This window comes from Calidris pugnax, unplaced genomic scaffold (genome assembly GCF_001431845.1).
Source record: "Calidris pugnax isolate Ruff unplaced genomic scaffold, ASM143184v1 scaffold463, whole genome shotgun sequence".
Lineage (NCBI taxonomy): Eukaryota > Metazoa > Chordata > Aves > Charadriiformes > Scolopacidae > Calidris > Calidris pugnax.
Window position 1 is genome coordinate 171,149 of NW_015091252.1, and position 18,877 is coordinate 190,025.

General features: G+C 47.1%; 1 protein-coding gene across 1 annotated transcript in view; it reads left to right on the forward strand.

The window, feature by feature from the left end:
- Nucleotides 1–154: 154 nt before the first annotated feature.
- Nucleotides 155–18,877, forward strand: part of STX8 (syntaxin 8) — a gene marked incomplete at its 5' end in the record, with an annotated part of 118,049 nt that continues 99,326 nt past the window's right edge. Inside the window, 6 exons of the mRNA XM_014960120.1 lie at nucleotides 155–189; nucleotides 281–380; nucleotides 3,969–4,063; nucleotides 5,802–5,912; nucleotides 16,025–16,149; nucleotides 18,118–18,210. Of these exons, the coding sequence (XP_014815606.1) occupies nucleotides 155–189; nucleotides 281–380; nucleotides 3,969–4,063; nucleotides 5,802–5,912; nucleotides 16,025–16,149; nucleotides 18,118–18,210 (559 nt within the window). The remainder of the gene's footprint in view (nucleotides 190–280; nucleotides 381–3,968; nucleotides 4,064–5,801; nucleotides 5,913–16,024; nucleotides 16,150–18,117; nucleotides 18,211–18,877) is intronic.

An 18,877-nucleotide genomic window follows, 5' to 3' on the forward strand; every position in this document is an offset into this window, starting at 1 on the left:
GGGGCCGGGTGAGCCGCGCTCGGCGGCGGCCTGTGCAGAGCCAGGCCCGGCTCTGTGCGCCCCCGGCCCGCCCCGCACCCCGCTTGGCTTGGGGGGGGTGTCCCCTGCCCTGCGCAGCGCTTTTTCCTCCCCCACAAACCCGAATTTTAGATAAATATCAGAAGCTGTGCCGGGGTTTGGGCGCCTGTGGTAGGTCACGGGGGGTTTCCCGGCAGAGCCAGGCCCCGGGGGCGGGAGGGTAAAGCGGGGGGGGGGCTCAGCTGCACCCTCTCCTCCCCAGGCTCCCGCTCTACGACGCCGCTTGCCAGGTGGCCCAGGAGGTGGCTGAGAAGATCCAGGAGCGCAACCGGTACCAGAGGAACGGGGAGAGTTCAGCCAAGGTACTGCCCCGCCAGCCTTCCGAGCCAGATGTCGCTTTGAACTGCTCTAAACGCTGCTGGGGCATTAAATTTGCAGGAGTCAGATGTGGCTTGGAAGCTGTAGATCCTGAATTTCCTGCCTCTCCAGGAGCACTCACCAAGTGCCACAGCCCGGAGCCCTGTGGGGAAGGGGGTGACGCTCCCCAGCCTGTCTGGATCCCCCCACCATGCCCGGGCATGGGGCTGCCAGCCGGGAGCCTGCCAATTAAAAGTCACGTCTAGTGGCAGGGACTTAATATTAATAGTTCTTTAATATTTCCGTAAAGAAAACAAAGAGTACACTTTGTCAATTAACGGTAGCTTTTCAGTGCCACAAAAATAATCATAGAATCGTCTAGGTTGGAAGCATCTTGGCTTTAACTGTAATGAATCTTTTCTGTGTGTGCTGTTGCTGGTCATCTTGGCTTTAACCGTAATGAATCTTTTCTGTGTGTGCTGTTGCTGGTGTTGCAAGAGGAGAGCAGGGGGGGCCGTGGGGGTGCAGGGCACGTGCCGCTGGGGAGCGGAACTGCGTCTGGGGATCTGAGATGCTGGGATGTGCATCAGTTCTGTGTCCTTCTCTCTGTGTGAATATTGAATGGATACGTTTCCCCGCGAGGCTGGCATCCTTCCTTTCCGTAGTGGCTGTAGATGAGATGAAATATGTATTTTGTGGCCTTTTTTAGCTACATTTCTAACAAAATGTAACACCGGAGTTAAATATGAATGAGAAGCAGAAGTTAGAACTTAGCCAGGGATATGACGTTCTCCGCCTCTTCACACTTCCTGCTTAAAAAATAAAAGAGAGAGATTCTCAGGAGGCTGCTTTCTTTAGGACTAAAAGCCTCGTCCTTTCCTTCAGGAAGCACAGGAGCCTGCTTGGTCACACACCCTGGGGATGGTGCCATTAACTTCTCCCTTGACTGCGTTAAGATGAAAATGCTTGGAAGCCCTTGAGTTGGTCTTTTATAATAATTTGCATAATTAAAACCCCACCGGTTTATTTTGTAGGCTCTGCCTCTCTTGATGGCAGGGTTGTAGTGTGATGTGTGATCACCAAATCTTCTTTGCCAGGCTCTTTGCTGGTTGCTCTTCAAATAAAATGTCATTTTTTTGAGATGTTTCCTTTGAAGAAATGTCGAAGAAATCACTGCTTTTTAATGAATGACTCAAATTTGGCATGGATTGAAAAGAGGTTTCAGAAGGCCCAAATAAGTGGGATTTGAGAGAAATATTTTCTCTAGCTGTAGAACAGAGAGGAGTATTTAGAGGTGGCGATTAAACTCCTTGCTTTTAGGTTGATGAGGTATTAGCAGTTGGACAGATACACACGTAAGCAATAGAAGGCTGATAAAAAGATTGCTGCTTAATCCATCTGTGTTTATAGAGGACAAAGTTCTCTGTTGGCATCACTGCCATCGGTGACATGTTCCCAAAAACCCCAACAAAACCTTGTCTTCGTGTTGTTTGAAGCCTTTCTTGCACAGTAACTCTGCTCCGCTGTGTTTTATGGAAACATTACACGGTTGACTTGCTTCTTCATAAAATCATTTGTTCCGTGCCCCGTGTTTTCCAAGCGCAGTTTCCCTTTAATCCATTAACAGTTAAAGAGGAATATTTGGTGGTGTTTGATTCTACTGTAAACAAGTTTCCAACAATGAGAGAGTTGTTTTCATAACAGAGAGGCATGTTGAGAAATCCACGGCTGAGCAGCCATATATTCTGTGACTCCTGAATGTTTTAACGGAGGAAAAAAAAAATAATCTTTGTAGGTGTTTGCCTGGTAAGGAGAATGTAAACAAGATTTTATTTTTATAGTGTTTTGCCATTAGCGTGGCTAAAAAAACTTACTGCTTATTGCTGAGCAAAAAATAGAGCATTAGATTTAAAATGGGAAAAAAAAAAAAACCACACAAAGCCCGACCCTGTAGGGAAAGATTGAAAGATTTCAAACCAGGACTTACCATCTCTGAACTCTGCTCTATTGAGCTGGTCTTCGGGTTTCCATGGGTTTTTCTTTTTCTTTTCTTTTCTTTTTTTTTTTTCTCTTTTAATGGAAGTGAAATTCTTTGTCACAGCCCGGCAGCTTCTGGCCAGAGGAGCAGAGGGAGTCTCTGTGGGATGACTCTCTCGGATGTGTGTGCTTTTATGTTACTTTGCTGTTCTGGGCCGATTAACCGCAGCGTTCTCCACCCGGACACCAGTGCAGGGACTGTACGTGTGGAATGACAAGGCTTTTTATTGCCTAATTGCAGAGCTAGAGGGTGTGCAGGGGGTTGACCTTTCCTAAAAGCATTTACTCCCTATCCTGGCTTTGGAAATGATGCCTTAGTGTTTGGCAGAAGGTGGATTTTGCAGCTCTCCGCTCTGGCTGCGTGCTCTCAGCGTGGTTGCACCTGCTTTCTGTCGTAGTTGGTAGTGTTGGAGGAGAAGTCACACCGAGTCAGAGAGATTTAAACTTCTGAAGCATGGGGTGATTTTTGGGGAGCTCTGGCTCCATCCCTGCGCAGCCCCCAGGCACAGTTTAGCTGTAGGCAGGATCCTTGCAGCATGGTGGCTGCTCGGTGAGATGTCGGTGTCTGGCTGTTGCCTCTGTGTCTTCAGGGATGCGGGAAGGAGAGTCAAAGCAAATCCTCCTCCTCTGTTACTGGTTCATCACACAGAGCATCTGAGGTTGCGAACCGTTACAACCCACAGTGGGGCTAAGATCTTGTAAACAAGAAGCTCATAAAGTCTTAATTAGGATGACTTGCATAGTTAATTGCAGTCACCGTGTTTTTTCCTAGTATGTTCTACATAACTGGAATGAAAAGAAATAGCATTTCTGGAGGACAATCCCAGAGGATAACGTCAGCCCAGCTTGGGAAGGGGTGGGGAGGGAGGAGGAGGATTCCTGCAGACCTCGGGTTGCAGCAGGGGAGAATGTGAAGGACTTAATGATGTTTTTAGTGAGAGCAGCCACCTCTGGAACTTGGGCAGGTCAGTGGTGAGAGAGGGTCGGGAGTCACAGGTGCTGCTGAACAGGGAAATGGGATTTGAATTTCTTTGGGATCTTTAGTTTAAAGCCTGGAGGAGTTCAGTGGAGGGAGTGTCTGAACCTGTAGCAAGGTTTCCTCTAGTCCTGGGCGCTGGGAAAGAAACCTGGGAGCAGAAGCAGCTGGTGCCTCTCTCTGTATTAAAGATCAGAGGAAAGAACTGGAAAACTAACTGGAAAAATCTTAAAATGTGCTGGAATATTTTGCCCATATAAATGAGTGTTTTTTATAATGACTTGAAAGAAAGTCATTATAAACTCTCCATATTAAACAGTATTAAAGCTATAAAATTGTGTTTGCGAAACTAGTGCTATTTATCTCGTTATCTTGTAAGCAGTCCAGACCAGTTCAGGCATCGCTCCCCTGGTGGCTGTGAGTCAGGCTTTCTGGGTTTGGAATGGAGCCCTTCACACCAGTACGGCTGAAGTTAAATATATTTAACTTACACCTGCATATAGTAGTATTAAATTTTCTGCAGATATAACTCAGACTATAAAAAAAAAAAAAATAAAAATCTCTCTTTCTTCCCCTTCAGCTGAATGTGATTATCAGATCCTCGTTGCAGAACCTCAGAGAGAAGATTGATCAGCTGAGGGACTCGCTGCTTCGGGCTGTATCAACACACCAGATGTATCTGTGTAAACACCAGCTCACCGACCTTTCTGTGCTGGGGGAGAGAGTGGAAAAATGTGCTGTAATTACTCTGTCACACACTTGGGGTTTTTCCCTCATTCCATTTTTAGAAGAGTTTGTCTGTGCTGCTGTTTAGTATTTTTGCTGCAGCCGCAGAGTTGGGAGCGTGGGCATCTCCGGCAGGGCGGGCCCGAGGCTGGCCCTGGGTACCTTTGTGTCGGAGAAAAGCTTAACGAGATGGTCTGAATAACCTCAGAGCTGCCATTGTCTTGCCTGTGCACTGCTTTGTGAGCTGACATGGCTTGATTTTTCAGCAGAAAACTCACTGATGAGTGAATTTCTCTCGGCTTGGTTGCTGGCTGCAGGGGGTGCTGGGCTGGTCCTGGTGGAAAGGAAGGATGGAGCCTTGGGCAGGGACGTGGCAGCCCTGACTTGGACTGACCCAAGGAGTGCTGGAACTGCCTCTTCAGAATGATGTCAAAATGCTTTAAAATATGCCTTAGAAAGAAATCACAGGTTTTCTTCTGGGAGTGTTACCCCGTGGCCTTGCTTGGATTTGCTGCTCTGTCTGTATGCTGGCATCATCAGGCTTAGGGAGTCGAGGAAGTCCGTCTGTCTCCCTGCAGATACCCAGCAGCAGTCTGATTTAATGAATGTATGTTTAATATCAAGCTTAGTATGGCAGAAATCCCTTCTAAGCGCAGCCCCCAGTGCTGGTGGCCAGGGGTAAAGCTTTCGTGTCCAGTGAGCGCTTGAGAGACATGAATCCCATCCCTGGAGGGGTTCAAGGCCAGGTTGGAGGGGGCTTGGAGCAACCTGGTCTGGTGGGAGGTGTCTCTGCCCAGGGCAGGGGGTGGCATTGGGTGGGCTTTAAGGTCCCTTCTAACCCAAACCACTCTCTGAGTCTATGAGTGCTACTGCTGTGGCAGAAAACACAGATCAGTTCAGCTGGTGCATAATCTGCTGAACAGTACTCGGGAGAGAGTTATTAGTCCTTCAAGATGTCACTAAGATTAATTAAAAAAAAACCAAACACACGTTCCCTGTCGAATCTGCAGCGCTTCGGGGCACCTTGTCTTTCAGAGATACTGCATGAACTGTTTTCCTGCTGCATCAGTGGCCAGTGGGATGTTCTGCTGGTAAATTCCAACTGGAAACAGATGCTCTGGGTAAATGTTTGGTTGTTCACTGGTTCTTGCCCACGAGCGACTCACCTGGGCTGTGGTGTGAGCCGTGAAGGACTCTGCTGATTTCCAGAGCTCTGTAGTGTTTGGGGCTGCCCCAGTTATAGTGTAACAGTGGGAGCTGGAGCTCTTTTAAGAAGAGTCATTCTTCCCCAACTGAACCCCTGCAGTACGTTAGACATCATCAGCGTTGGAGGACATCAGCTGGGTAGGACTTCTCAAAGCAGAATTATGTTGGATTCTGGAGGGGAAAATGCTGGTCTTAAAACTTAGGCTAATTTGGCAGTAAGTGGCCTTCCAGTTCTCTTAGTACTTTGAGGTGATGGCCCAGAGATTACTCTGAAATGTCTTTAGAATAACAGCAGATTTCATTCAGAAAAATGTGACCCATCCTTATCTTATATATTACAGAGTTTAAATAGTTCCTCTAATTCGTTTTGATGATCAGGGGGTCTGATTTAGTTTAAGAATGTATAATGGGTAGTATTCAATATAATAAAAGGCAAGTTTTCCAGTGTTTTTAAGTTTGGTCCTTAACCAAGTGTGCTCAGCACGCAGCTGGAGGGCGACAGGAGGCAGAACCTGGTGGACGACCTTCTCACAAGGCAGAAACAACTGGAGGCATCTTACAAGAACGAAGGCCCGGAGCCAGACGTGATCAGGTAGGACATTGTCACCCCCCCCGGACAGTGGGCTTTGTGCTCTGACCAGGTCTCAGCACAGTATGAAATGCATCCGCTGAACTCGGTTACCTCCACGGGAAGCAAACTGGGGTTTTGTTTGCTTAGAAATTGTGCTTTTTTTTTTTTTTTTTTTTTTAGTGAGAGTGTCACGTATGTATATAAAACTGGGGAGGAATGGGGAGTAATATGGGTAATACTTTGCCGTCACCCGTGGAGTGGGGCTGTGGGTGCCACCGGACGAGGTCTGCGTGAATTAGTGGGAAGAAAACTGTCAGGATGAGGCTTAAGCTTCGCACCATCCCCAGTGATGATGTGCAGCAATCAATGGTGGCCTTCAAATGGAGTACAGGCCCATTTCCAATTTGGTGTGTCTTTCACAAGGACAAATGTAAGGTCCTTCACCTGGGGACCCCAGGCACCAATACAGGTCAGGGATGGATCTTCTGGGAAGCACTACTGAGGAGAAGGATCTGGGGGTCCTGGTAGATAGCACACTTTCCATGAGCCAGCAACGTGCCCTTGTGGCCAAGAGGCCAATGGGATCCTGGGCTGCAGAGGGAAGAGTGTGGCCAGGAGGTGGAGGGAGGTCATTCTCCCCCTCTGCTCTGCACTGGGGAGGCCACAACTGGAATCCTGCCTCCAGTTCTGGGCTCCCCAGTTCAAGAGAGACAGGGAACTGCTGGAGAGAGTCCAGCGTAGGGCAACAGAGATGATGGAGGGATTGGAGCATCTCCCTGATGAGGAAAGGCTGAGAGAGCTGGGGCTCTTGAGCCTGGAGAAGAGAAGGCTGAGGGGAGACCTTATTTATGTTTATAAGTATCTAAAGGGTGGGTTGAAGGAGGATGGAGCCGGACTCTTTTCAGTGGTTCCCAGTGACAGGACGAGGGGCAACGGGCACAAGCTGGACCATGGGAAGTTCCATTCAAATACGAGGAAGAACTTGTTTGGGGTGAGGGTGGCAGAGCCCTGGCAGAGGCTGCCCAGGGAGGGTGTGGAGTCCCCTTCTCTGGAGATCTTCAAGCCCCACCTGGATGCTCCTGAGTGATGTGCTCTGGGCAACCCTGCTTTGGCAGGGGGGTTGGACTGGAGGGTCTCTAGAAGGTCCCTTCCAACTCTGACAATTCCGTGATTCACAGCTGGGAAGTATAATTATGGTTAATAGCCTTCAAGTTGTGCTCTCCTTATGCCATTCTCTTACATCCCCTTCCGAGTGGAAGGAGTTATGTTTGTTGTCTCTAATATTTCTTAGAATCCATCCCTGGTGGTCTCTTGTCTTTTCTTGAAGCATAAAATTCAGGCCTCTATTATAATTAGTAAATTATTAGCAGTGCATGAGTTGGGTTTGGTGGGAGTCACACAGGTGCTGCGTCCATAACACCTCAGGCATAGAACTGGCATATAATTATATAAAAAAACCCTCTTTTACTGCAGATATTGCAGTCCTGCAAACTCAGGGAGCAGTGGAATAAGGCAGGATGGGTTGTTTCCAGTGCTTTGTTCATGGTCTTTTGGATTTTATCTGTTTCCAGTGAGGTCAGCACTGGTTTTTGCCTGTGGAATTCCAGTTGGGAGCATTTGCTGCCCTTGGTTGTATTTCAGAGTTTTGGGCAGCTGCAGTTTCTGTGTGAGCGTGTGTCTTGCTGAGGAGCTCTGTGCATGTCCTTCACATCCAGGAGCTTTTACGTCTCGCCAAAGGACCGAGTTAAAAACGCTTGTGAGCAGTGGAATTGAGAGAGTCCTGTAAATTTGTTACGCTTCTCTTTCCCAATTCAAATAGCAAACCCAGTCTCTCTTTTCTTCTTGAGCTGGTGGGGGCTGTGGGTCGGGCAGGGCTGTGGGTCGGGCAGGGCTGTGGGTCGGGCAGGGCTGTGCTCTGCATTCATGGGCTGGGGCGCACCACAGGCTGCCCAGGGAGGTGGTGGAGTCTCTGTCTCTGGGGACATTAAAACCCAGTGTGCTGAGATCTGCCTCTGAAGAGCCCAACTATACTCCTCCAACATGGATGTGCCATAGAAATCCATATTTTTAAAAACATTTTTAGCTTACTCTTCTAATGGCAGGTGTTGTCTCATGCCCTGTGTTCACCGGAGCTCTCCCGGAGCAAACACCCAGTGCTGGATTTTATGCCTTTGTCAGGTCTCTCCTGGGAGGGCGAGTGTCAGAGCCCTCCTGAGACAGTTTCTTGTTGCAATATGTCAGCCCCCGGTCTTAGAACAGAACAAAAACTTGATATACTTTTAACTCCTCATGTTTTTAAAGAAATACCTGAGCCATTTTGCTGATGTTCTTTGAGACCCAGTCCCTTTCCAGTGCTGTGCCCTTGGAAAAGGCAAAGAGAGCTTTGAAGTTTTGTGTAGTTAAGAAATTGGGTACCACTCACATTGGTACCCTACCTGTTGAAAATAAGATTTATTTTTTTTTCCTAGTTTGTTTACTTTGTGTATCTTGGAGCAGGTATAAGAGATACTCAAAGCTTAATTGGTAGTTTTCTGTATTCAGGTGTGTATTTGTGTTTTAGAATCATACAATTGTCCAGGTTGGAAGGGACCTTTCAGATCATCCAGTCCAACCATCAACCATCTGATAAAAACCCATCACTAAACCATGTCTCTAAGCTCTATGTCAACCCATCTCTTAAGTCCCTCCAAGGATGGGGCCTCAACCCCTTCCCTGGGCAGCCCATTCCAAGGTTTAATAACCCTTTCAGTGTAAAATTTTTTCCTAATCTCCAATCTGAACCTCCCCTGGCACAACTTGAGGCCGTTTCCTCTTGTCCCATCGCCTGTTCCTTGGGAGAAGAGACCGACCCCCCCTGGCTACACCCTCCTTTCAGGGAGTTGGAGAGAGCGAGAAGGTCTCCCCTCAGCCTCCTTTTCTCCAGGCTGAACACCCCCAGTCCCCCCAGTTTTGTGAGGGTGTGCTCAGTGACACGGTGTAGGGGTTGGCTTCTGCTCACTGATGTTCCCAGACGCGGCGTTTGGCTCAGCCAAAGCTTGTGTTTCACTGCAGTTTGTCATCTTTGCATAACTGGGCATGGTCAGTACAACATCTGGGGATGGTAAAACCATGGGCTTTGATGAATCTGTTAATTGTTCTGGGTCTGGTTTTTCCAGAGCACAGTGCAAACCCAGTGGATGCATCGGTGCTGGCTTTTACCTCTGTGGGCTGAGTCAACTGAAACACGTAAAATAAACCGAAACCAGTAGCCCGTGGGGACCGATGGGGTGAGGAAGCTCTTGTGTTGTCAGTCCATGAGCTGATGTGGCCTCTGAAGCATGGCTGTCTCTGTGGGTCAGACCCAGGGCCAGGACTCAACCTGGAGCTGCCCTGGCGTGAAGGTGTTGAGGCAGATGAGAGGAAAATACCAAAATCCCATGATAATTTCAAGCTCTGTTAGAAGTCATCAGGGAAACCAGTATTTTCCAGCACAAGATAACATCAGAGACAGTATTTATTTGCTGGTGTTGCAAGGCTTGAAGTTTTATAGTTCTCTTTTAACTTCTTTAATTAAAAATGGTTAAAACTATGCCAGCTGTTCTGGTCAATTCCCAACCCTTCCATATTTTCCCCTGGAGGTCTTGTTTTCGGCGGTGCGGGCAGGGATGTACCCAGGGCCTGAACCTTGTGCTGGTAAATCAGACCTTGCCCTCTTGCCCCAGCCCAGCCAGGACACAGGTCGGCAGGGAAGGAGCTTGTGTCCCCTGCCTGTCACCCCGCTGGTAGGGCCAGAAGGTGAGAGCTTCTGGTGGGGTTAAGCTGCTGCTCACGGCGCTGGCTTTCTCTGAAATGACTTCTGGAGCAGGCTGTTTTGGATTGGAGTGGGTGGCAAAGGCCTCTCCTCAGCGTGTCTGAAGTCTGAAAGTCAGCTTTTCCCACTGCATTAGCAAAATCAGCGCGTGTTGTTTGATGAAGTTCTAGCGGTGACACTTTTCCCTGGTTTTGTATTGCTTTTCCGTATCTAATCCATCTCTGAAGTGACAGCACACAGTTTCAGAAGTCTTTTTCTTTCCAGCAGTCATTCCTTTCATTAACCTTCTTGCACCACTGATCACATATTTTATTGTCCCCGTGGCCCGTAACTGTGAAGGTTTTACTAGAATTAATCTTCGTTTATATTTGGTCACCATTCAGTGAGTTTTACATCCTTTGAAAACTGCTGTAAAGCTGTTTCTGAGCGGGAAATACAGTGGCCTTAATGCTCTTAGTATTTATCCCAACTGACAACTCGGGCTGGGGCACGGGGCAGGACGCTGCCTTTGCTTTGCTGTAGCATTAATTTACCTTCCGGCGTTGTCAGCCTTAATTAAGATGCAACTGGAATTTTCCAGGGGAAAGGTGGTGCTGTTTGTGTGCGGGGTCAGTTAAATTTTCTTTAATTGGTTTTCAATAGGGCAATTCCAGTATCTTCTCCCCTCTTTTCTCCTTGGAAAGAGATCCGTGCGGGTTAGTTTGAGTAAGAGAGTAGAAATCCCCGGGATTTCACACTGTTTGAAATATTGACTTTCTGGAAATCACAATATCAAGGTTTTGTTAAACATTGGTGGAGGCAAAGGAATGGAGAACGTTCCTTCTCCTGCCCGAGCAGGCAGTCAGGATGTGGAAGTATCTGTTGATCAGCAGTGAATCAATAAATTGTGTGCCCTTTAACACGACTTTCTGGGTTTCTCTTTGAATTTCTCAAAAATACAGAAAGCTTTTGGTAGCTGTGGGCCACAAGACGCCTTAAGTAATCGCTACCCTAGATAAAAAAATAATATGGACTCTTCCAAAAGTTGGGTTTTTTAATGTGGATTGCTATTTTCCTGCTCAAGAATTTGCGTGTCAGACGTATGGTGTTTAGGTCTTACTCCAAATGGGCATTTTGCCGAAAGCCAAATAGACCTCAAGCGCCTGATTTCAATCCATGAGCCATTGGGTGCGTAAATGCTTTTGTGAATCTGGCTGTTGTTCATGGAGGAGCAAATGCTGTTCACAAAATAAGATTATAAGCAGTTGTTGAGGTGCCTTTAAACTCCTTCCTGCTTTCCTTCCTCCCTCCCAGTTCCCACTGGAAGCTCTCCCGGCTGCAGCTGTGGGTCCCGATGGCGGATGTGATTAGCTCTGTGTCCAGGAGATGGATGGGAAGGGTGGAAGGAGAGGTGAATTGTCCATCCAGAAAGCTGTGCTTGAGAATGTCTGAGTAACAAGATCAAATCTAGGATCTGGGGCAGGATTTTTCCAGCATTAATTATCCTTTGGCTGTGTAATCATGAGCCAACAGGGTTATAGTTGTCTCAACACCCTCCTCATCCACTAAACGGTGTCTCAGTATTTGGGCCACCTTCTGTCCTACCTTGGAGCACCTGGAAGCTCTCTGTAGGTTACAGTGTGTGTGTCCTCATGCAGGCAGCAGGTAGAACCCGCCTGTAAAACCCAAGGTTGGGTGTGCCCACCCCAAATTTAAGAAAGATTGCGGTAAAATAGTGCAGTCTTCTCGGTTTAGTCTGAGTTCGAGGTCCAGTTTGTATCTCTCTTCCTTCAGAACACCCTTAAGGACCTTGCTAAGTCAAGTCTGTGGTTATGGGAAAACTGTGTATCTGTGCATTTATAAGGAATAGCAAAGAAAGGATTTAAATACCAAAGTTAAGTCAAATGCCACAAGTTTAGGTGTTGTGTCTCAGGTTGTGCCTGTTATTAATGTTTAACGCTCATTAGCCTCAGGAAGAAATGTCAGTAGGAGGGCAGCTTTCAAGGCTGAGCTCTGTGCTTTCTGTTTTGCCTCCTAAATTTGCTCAAAACCACCAGAAGTTTCTTGCCCAAGGTTGTTTCTGCGTCAGTGGTGTCACGGATTGTGCTGGTGTGGCTGTGCTGGCTCTGTAGGAGAAAAAATGTCCAACTGGGACCTGTTGGAGGCTGATGTTCCTGTTGCTTGTGCTCAACCTTCCACCAGCCAGGCAGAGGTTCAGGTGTGTCTTGTCCCAACAGATGGGACCAATGTAGAGTCTATCGAGGTGCGAGTTGCAGGTCATGGGGTGGCTGATCATTTTATGAACAGGACAAATACTCTCAAAGGGTGGATTTGTCCCATCACCTTTTCTCTGGATAGAATTGCACAAGATGCATGTTCTTTCTAGAAAGAATTCTCCTTTCTTATAGTTCTCTCTTAGAAAGGATGGGGTCAGGATCTTCTCAGTGTGCCCAGGGACAGGAGAAGGGGCAATGGGCACAAGCTGGAACACGGGAAGTTCCATCTGAACCTGAGGAGGAACTTCTTTGCTGTGAGGGTGGCAGAGCCCTGGCAGAGGCTGCCCAGGGGGGTGGTGGAGTCTCCTTCTCTGGAGACATTCAAACCCACCTGGACACGTTCCTGTACAACCTGTTCTGGGTGGCCCTGCTCTGGCAGGGGGTTGGACTGGATGATCTCCAGAGGTCCCTTCCAACCCCATAGCATTCTGGGATTCTCATTCCCAAGGAGTACAAGTGAGCTGTAGAAGGTGAGACTGTTTTGAAGAGCTGTTTTAGAATATATTTAGTATTGTGCTATGACCAATCTTGCACAGAAAGTAAGGGATGGTGTAGAAAGAAGGCTGTGATATTTGATAGCAAGATGAATCTCTGATGGAAAAGTTTATTGTGGTGTACATTGAGGATTTGGATAGGAAAGTGAGGCTGTTGTGAAATAAAAATCAAGGCCAGGTTGGTGGAAGCTTTGAGCAACCTGGGCTGGTGGGAGCCCAGGGCAGGGGGTGGGACTGGGTGGTCTTTGAGGTCCCTTCCAACCCAAACCATTCTGTGATTCTATGAAAATGGGAGTGTAAGTGTTGATATAAAGGTAGCCTTCCCTCTGTAGGGGTGTCTCCTCTGTGTGGTTTCTCACCTGTAGCTGTGTTCTGCCAATTGTCTGTCCCACAGTGGGCAGCTGCTCTGAGCGGCTTCCAGTCATTGAAACCAGTGGGACCAGTTAACCCAACTGCAGTTAAATGGTGTCAAGAGCAACATGGCATGTCCTCAAACATGAGATGTGCTGCTCTTGGTTCTAGTGGGGCCGGGAAGGCCCTCTGGCAGCTGCAGGCAATGCTGCCCTTTCTGCAGTGGGGAGGTCTCCACCTGGGAAGGAACACGGAGAGGATTTGGAAGTGCTCTTGTGGCTTCTCCTGGATTTTTTGGAAGGGGAGAGAGCTCTTTTTTTTTTTGATATGTTCAAATGATACTTGTTTTATTTCCTAGCTTGGAGCTTCCTAAGATACACTGCTGCCAGTGTGAGCAATGAAATGGTAAGTGAGAGGATGCCCCCTCTCCTGAAGCTGAAGTGCCCCAGGGCTGGGCCAGGGTCCCTCTGGGTTGTTCAGGGAATGTTCCAGTGATCCTGCAGCCAATTGTCATATGACCCAGGTTTTGTTTCAAATTCGGTCTTGCTGATCAGTCCTCTAAAGCCCTAAGCCTTGATGTGTGGCCCTGGTCTAAAGTAAGTGCTGGTTGAGTAATCTAAGTTACTTGGGGAGTTTTATAAGAATTATCAGTGAAACAATGGCTTCTGGAAGATAAGCCCTCCCTTGTTAAGCACTGACATAGCTCCCTGATTTTAAACCCCATCATCTTTTATACTTGGGCGCGCTGCTAAGCCTCGTAATTAGTTAAATCTGCTCCTGTAATCAAAAGCTATCTGCACACTCCACTGCGCTGTGACGGTTGCAGAGATTTACGTGATTAACTCCACGGAGGCAGTGGGTGGCTAATTGGATAAGCTTTAATCTTCACACCACCAAAGCGAAACATGGGAAGATCAGAGGAAGTAGGAAGTTGTGCTGCGCTGTGTGGGAAGGTAGTTACCAAACATGTCAGAAAGATTATTGTCACGAGCAGACCAGTTGTCATGACCCAACCGACAAGAACAGGGCAGATTATTAGGGGGGAGGGAGAGAGAAAATTATTTCACATTTGCCTGCCTCTGCCTTTTTTTAACAGGCAGAAAGACGTGTTTTATTCAGCGAGCAAAGAGCTTTGGGTTCCGTTAGTCGTGTTCTATTCAGCGAGCAAAGAGCTTTGGGTTCCGTTTGCTTTCTTTGAGTAATGTTGCCAGTTGTAATGTTGTTGTTTAACCCTAGATTTTGCGTGTTTGCTGATTGAACTGGGTGGACTCTCGTGATCTTTGTGTCTTCAGAAACGTGATGTTCCCGTGGTGTTTGGGTTTGTGGAGCCTGGTCGCTGTCGTGGTGAGGCTGGAAAATACAAGAGCGTATTTAACCCCCTAAAAGTACCTCCGAAGGGTAGGGAATGTGTGAAACTGTATCTCAGGAGTGTGTATCTTTGTCTAATCCAACCTGATTCCTTGTCTTGGTGAGTTGTGAGTTTTAATGGAGGGGCAAAGGGCTAGAAAGCAGAAGGGTCCTGGCTCTTCTCGTTCAGACGTTGCTCATGATGGTGGTTGGGGCAGCCTGGGTTCTGCTCCACCAGCAGCAGCACAGTTCAGTGAGACCCTGTGGTTTACAATAAGGGCTTTTTGGTCCTGGAGCAAAAAAAGAAATCTGAGGAATTCATTACCTTGAGGTGAAGTTGAATAAATGTGTTAAAATCTGAAGTGAGAAGAAGTGAAATGCTCCCCAATGTACCGGGCTGCGGAGGTGTGCGTGCCTGTGATTTATGGCTGCCCCCAAACTCACGTGGTGATGCATTATTTTGGGGCAGAGTTGGTTCATCTCGCGGCCAGGAGATGGCTCTAGTTCACCATAATTCCTCCAGGAACTCCTGGGGTCTGGGTTTTGCTGAATACCCTGCTGTCAGACTGGGGGGTCCCTGGGCAGGGTGCGTTCACTCCTCACTCCAGTGCTGTGTGTGCGGAGTGAAAGTCGTTGGATACAGGAGTTGGACCCCAAAATGATTTGATTTCAAGCATGTGTATGTACCGTACAGCCTTTCAGTATATCTCGCAGAGAAGGGACCTGGATTCAATTAATAAATAAAAAAATAAAATTTAAAAAAAAAAAAAAAAGGTCTTGGTGTGATTAAAATTTTTGTGAGAATTTGCAGAATCCTCAAAATGCTGTCTGTTCTTGCTTTGTTCGTGGAAGCGCTTTGGGAAAAGAACTGGGAAAGGTAAAATGAGAATAAAATATGAAATTTTAAAAAAGCAAAGCAGAAAAGTAAACCCTCTTCCTTCTGTCCTGCTCTTGAGGAGTTGATCTTACAGTGACTCTTACCCCAAATCTGTGTTGCAGTTTGGGTTCAGGCCACTCACTGTCTGTCAGATGATGTTTTTCTTGTAGGAGAAACCCTCGAGAAGCCGAAAGGCGGAAACCAGAAATCTGCTATTGAGAAAAATATTTAAGTGGCATTTCATTTTACTGCTTGAATTTATGTGCCTTGGACATGAAAAACTTGTTTTCCATTGTAAGCGGGGAAGTGTCTATAATGCGAACAACCTCAAGTCATAATTCTTTTAAAAGAAAACCCAGAACTTGGTTAATCTTTCGTAGAAGAGTGTGTGTCCGTGGCTGGTGGCTCGTGTTGGTGCTGGATTAGGAAATGCAGGAGAGTAACTGTGTCACTTCCATCCACCCTTGCTGAAATGCAGAACTGTTCCCTTTAGGTTTGGTCAGGATAGCAGCAAATTAGTAGTCTTGGCTGATTTGCATCTGTATTACTGTGATGATCCCTTCACTGCTGGAAGCTTTGAGGCTATACCTCTCTGCTGCTAGAAGTTTGTTTTGACAATAGCAAATACATGAAAACTAAGTGTATTCCCAGTAACCCTGGTCTGTCTGTAGCAGTTTTGAATGCTGTGTGCTTTACATGCAAATAATATTTAATATGTATATGTATTATACAGCGTATGGTATACGTTTCACCACTTAGCATATATATTTCACCACGTAGCTTAATTGTTGACTGCAAAACTAATTCTCTTCCTGCTTTACCCCTTGTAGGCAGCGTTATGGAGCCTTTATTAGTGGAGATCGTGGGGCTCTTTTTGGCTCACGTCCTCTATGGTTGCAGAGAGTCCCAGGGTGAGCCATCTCTGGGATTTCCATCTCTGTCAGCCAGTCCTTGCGAGCAGGAATTTATACCATGAGTGGGTTTTGTGTTGAAAAATTACTTACCGACGTTATTTTCAGGTCCAGCCTAATGACGGGAGGGGTCAAACGAGGCGTAACCAACCCGTGGCTCTTGGAAGAATCTGAGGAAACCAGAGGGCTTGGCTTTGGTGATCTCAGGCAGCAGCAGCGAAGGATCATAGAAGGTACAAGAGTCTTTCTGTTGGTTTTTTGTTTTTTTTTTTTTTCTAAGCATTGCTAGGACTCCTGAGGAGCCTTTACTACAAAGTCAATACAATAACCCGTCCTGAAGTTTTATTGTCAAACATAGTAATTCCAGGTGGGTGGTTCTTTTCTGTATTTGCAGGAGCAATATTGTGCTCACAGTATTCTTAACTGGAAGCTTCTTAAATCAAATTTTCAAAGACCTTACAGGGTGTCCCTGATTTTGACCACGTTCGTGGTCTGGTTTGTGGTGGGGATCCCCTGACTTGCAGAGTGCAGGGGTGTTACTGCCGTGCTTGAGGCTGGGGACGCTACGTCTCCTGTTGAATTGCAACAGTGTAAGAATTAACTTAAGCTAAAAAGTGTCTTTAGATTTTGGCCCTCAGTATCCGTAAGGAATTTTTAAGTTTGGAAGTGGTGGAAAACCTCAGCCTGAGGACATCAGGTGGTTAATGAGGTAACTTCATTGCAATTAAAGTATTGGAAGTGATCAAATAAAATCAGTCGCCAGATAACGCCTGTTTTGAATGTCTCCAGAGAAGGAGACTCCACCACCTCCCTGGGAAGCCTCTTCCAGGGCTCTGCCACCCTCACAGGAAAGAAGTTCCTCCTCATGTTTAGATGGAACTTCTTATGTTCAAGTTTGTGCCTGTTCCCTCTTGTCCTGTCCCTGGGCACCACTGAAAAAAGCCTGGCCCCATCCTCCTGACACCCACCCTTGAAGTATTTATAGGTGTTGATCAGATCCCCCCTCAGTCTTCTCTTCTCCAGACTACAAAGACCCAAGTCCCTCAGCCTCTCCTCGTGAGGGAGATGCTCCAGGCCCCTCAGCATCTTTGTAGCCTCTGCTGTCCCCTCTCCAGCAGTTCCCTGTCCTTGTGGAACTGGGGAGCCCAGAACTGGTCCCAGTGCTCCAGCTGGGGCCTCCCCAGGGCAGAGCAGAGGGGCAGGATGACCTCCCTCCACCTGCTGGTCCCATTCTTCCTGATGGCAGAGAAGTTGTGGCTGCTCCATCCCTGGGGGTGTTCAAGGCCAGGCTGGATGGGGCTTTGAGCAACCTGGTCTGGTGGGAGATGTCCGTGCCCATGGCAGGGAGGTTGGAACTTGATGATCTTTAAGGTCCCATCCAACTCTGACCATTCTATGATTCTATGCCCCCCAGGATGCCATTGGCCTTCTTGGCCACAAGGGCACATTGATGGCTTGTGGTCATCCTGTTGTCCACCAGGACTCCCAGGTCTTTCTCCTCAGAGCTGCTCTCCAGCAGGTCAGCCCCAGCAGGAAGAGGTGCTGGGGGTGAGATCTTCCTCCTGGTGCAGGGAGGGGGGTTCCATCCATCCTGTATGATCTCTGGCTCCCGTTCTGCTGCCGGCCAGTGGCAACGTCACCGCAAATGGGGATGGCAGCGGTGATGTGGATCTTGGTACAGGAGTCTGCAGGGCTGGTGGGAGCACATCAAATTATACCTGCCCTGCAGTGTCCGTCTCAGGCTCTCCCCCACGCGCTCCGTATCCTCTTGCAGCTTAAAATCGATTTGAATTCTTTGGTGTTTGCATCACCTGTTTGTCTTTTATTCATGTTAAAAGTTTCTTGGAAAATTTAAAAAGGCTAATCAGGGATCTCTGGCTGCGTGCCAGAAAATCTCCTGCATTTATGATTGAGTAACAGCTGAATGTTGAATTCTTGGATTTTTTTTTTTTTTTTTGGGACCCTCAGCTAAATGTCCCAGCCAGAGCAGACAAATTAATTACCCATCATTCACGTAATTTTAAGAGTGCTGTTGCCCTAAGGATTCATTTTCATGTTCTGTTGATGTATTTTTCTTCATACGTTTAACTCTTTAAGCACAGAGTAGATCTTTTTCTTCACTCCTGTGTCTTTTATGGTACAAAGCCTGGCACATCAGCAATTTTTTTTTCATGTAATTGTATATATTTTGTCTGGTGCAGAGCAAGATGCTGGACTCGATGCGCTTTCTTCAATCATATCCCGGCAGAAGCAAATGGGGCAGGAAATCGGGAATGAGCTGGATGAACAGAATGGTAAGAACAAGACTCACAGAAACTCATTTTGCCTCACTTTTATGTAAGATTATGATTGATTTTTTTTTTTTCACTCCTCGTACACCTGTACTCCTTTTTGCCCACAGAGTCACCAGACCGTACTGTAAAGGTTTGCAAACACCCACTGCAGGTTCTGTCTGTGCAGGAGCTGGTTGTTTTATTGTGTTTCGCTACGTACCACCTTGTGCGTGTACGATACATAGCACCTGGTATTTTCTTATCGAGCCTGCTTTTTGAAGGAGAAGATTGGTGATTATTTATACCAAGTACAAAATTAATTTTGCGCTCAGTCTTTTGCATTTTTCAGTTTTATGGGGGTTTTTACGGTGAGATTTTGAACGTTGCTGGGTTTTACTTCAGCATTCTTGTCCCGTGGCTTTCCTCCTGGACTGAATGGAAGTCTTGAGGCAGTGATTAAAGGAGAAGCGTTGTGTTGGCTACACAGGATTCGGGTTTTGAAGGTTTCATGGCATTGAATGTAGGATCAAATTAAGTGCAATATTGAACTAGAAGAGTACCTATTTGCTTTAAAATGAGCCAGTATCCTAATGGGGGAATTGCTCTCCTGGTAAATGTGCTTTGTTACTTGCTTAATTGTCTGCGTGACATGAACTGTCCCTGGGAGGGAGAGCGGATCCTCCAGCCT